This window comes from Penaeus monodon, chromosome 29 (genome assembly GCF_015228065.2).
Source record: "Penaeus monodon isolate SGIC_2016 chromosome 29, NSTDA_Pmon_1, whole genome shotgun sequence".
NCBI classification, from domain to species: Eukaryota; Metazoa; Arthropoda; class Malacostraca; order Decapoda; family Penaeidae; genus Penaeus; species Penaeus monodon.
In genome coordinates, this window is record NC_051414.1 from 10,908,236 (window position 1) to 10,908,448 (window position 213).

General features: G+C 45.1%; 1 protein-coding gene across 1 annotated transcript in view; it reads right to left on the bottom strand.

Moving 5' to 3' along the window:
* Positions 1–213, bottom strand: part of LOC119591951 (propionyl-CoA carboxylase beta chain, mitochondrial-like) — a 12,123-nt gene that overhangs the window by 7,900 nt on the left and 4,010 nt on the right. Inside the window, exon 3 of the mRNA XM_037940705.1 lies at positions 45–170. Coding sequence (XP_037796633.1) covers positions 45–170 — 126 coding nt within the window. The remainder of the gene's footprint in view (positions 1–44; positions 171–213) is intronic.

Here is a 213-nt window from a genome sequence, read left to right on the forward strand (position 1 = left end):
AACTACACTAAGAAGAAATAAAACCAAAGGACTACTGCACCCACCTTGCATATCTTCTTGGCATGCACAGAAGAAAGCGAACCTCCAAACACCGTGAAGTCCTGGCTGAAGAGGTACACCAGCCTGCCGTGAATGAGGCCGTGCCCTGTCACCACTGAGTCACCGGGATACTAGAATAATAGAATAAAAACAAGTGCTGTTGCATAATAAAAT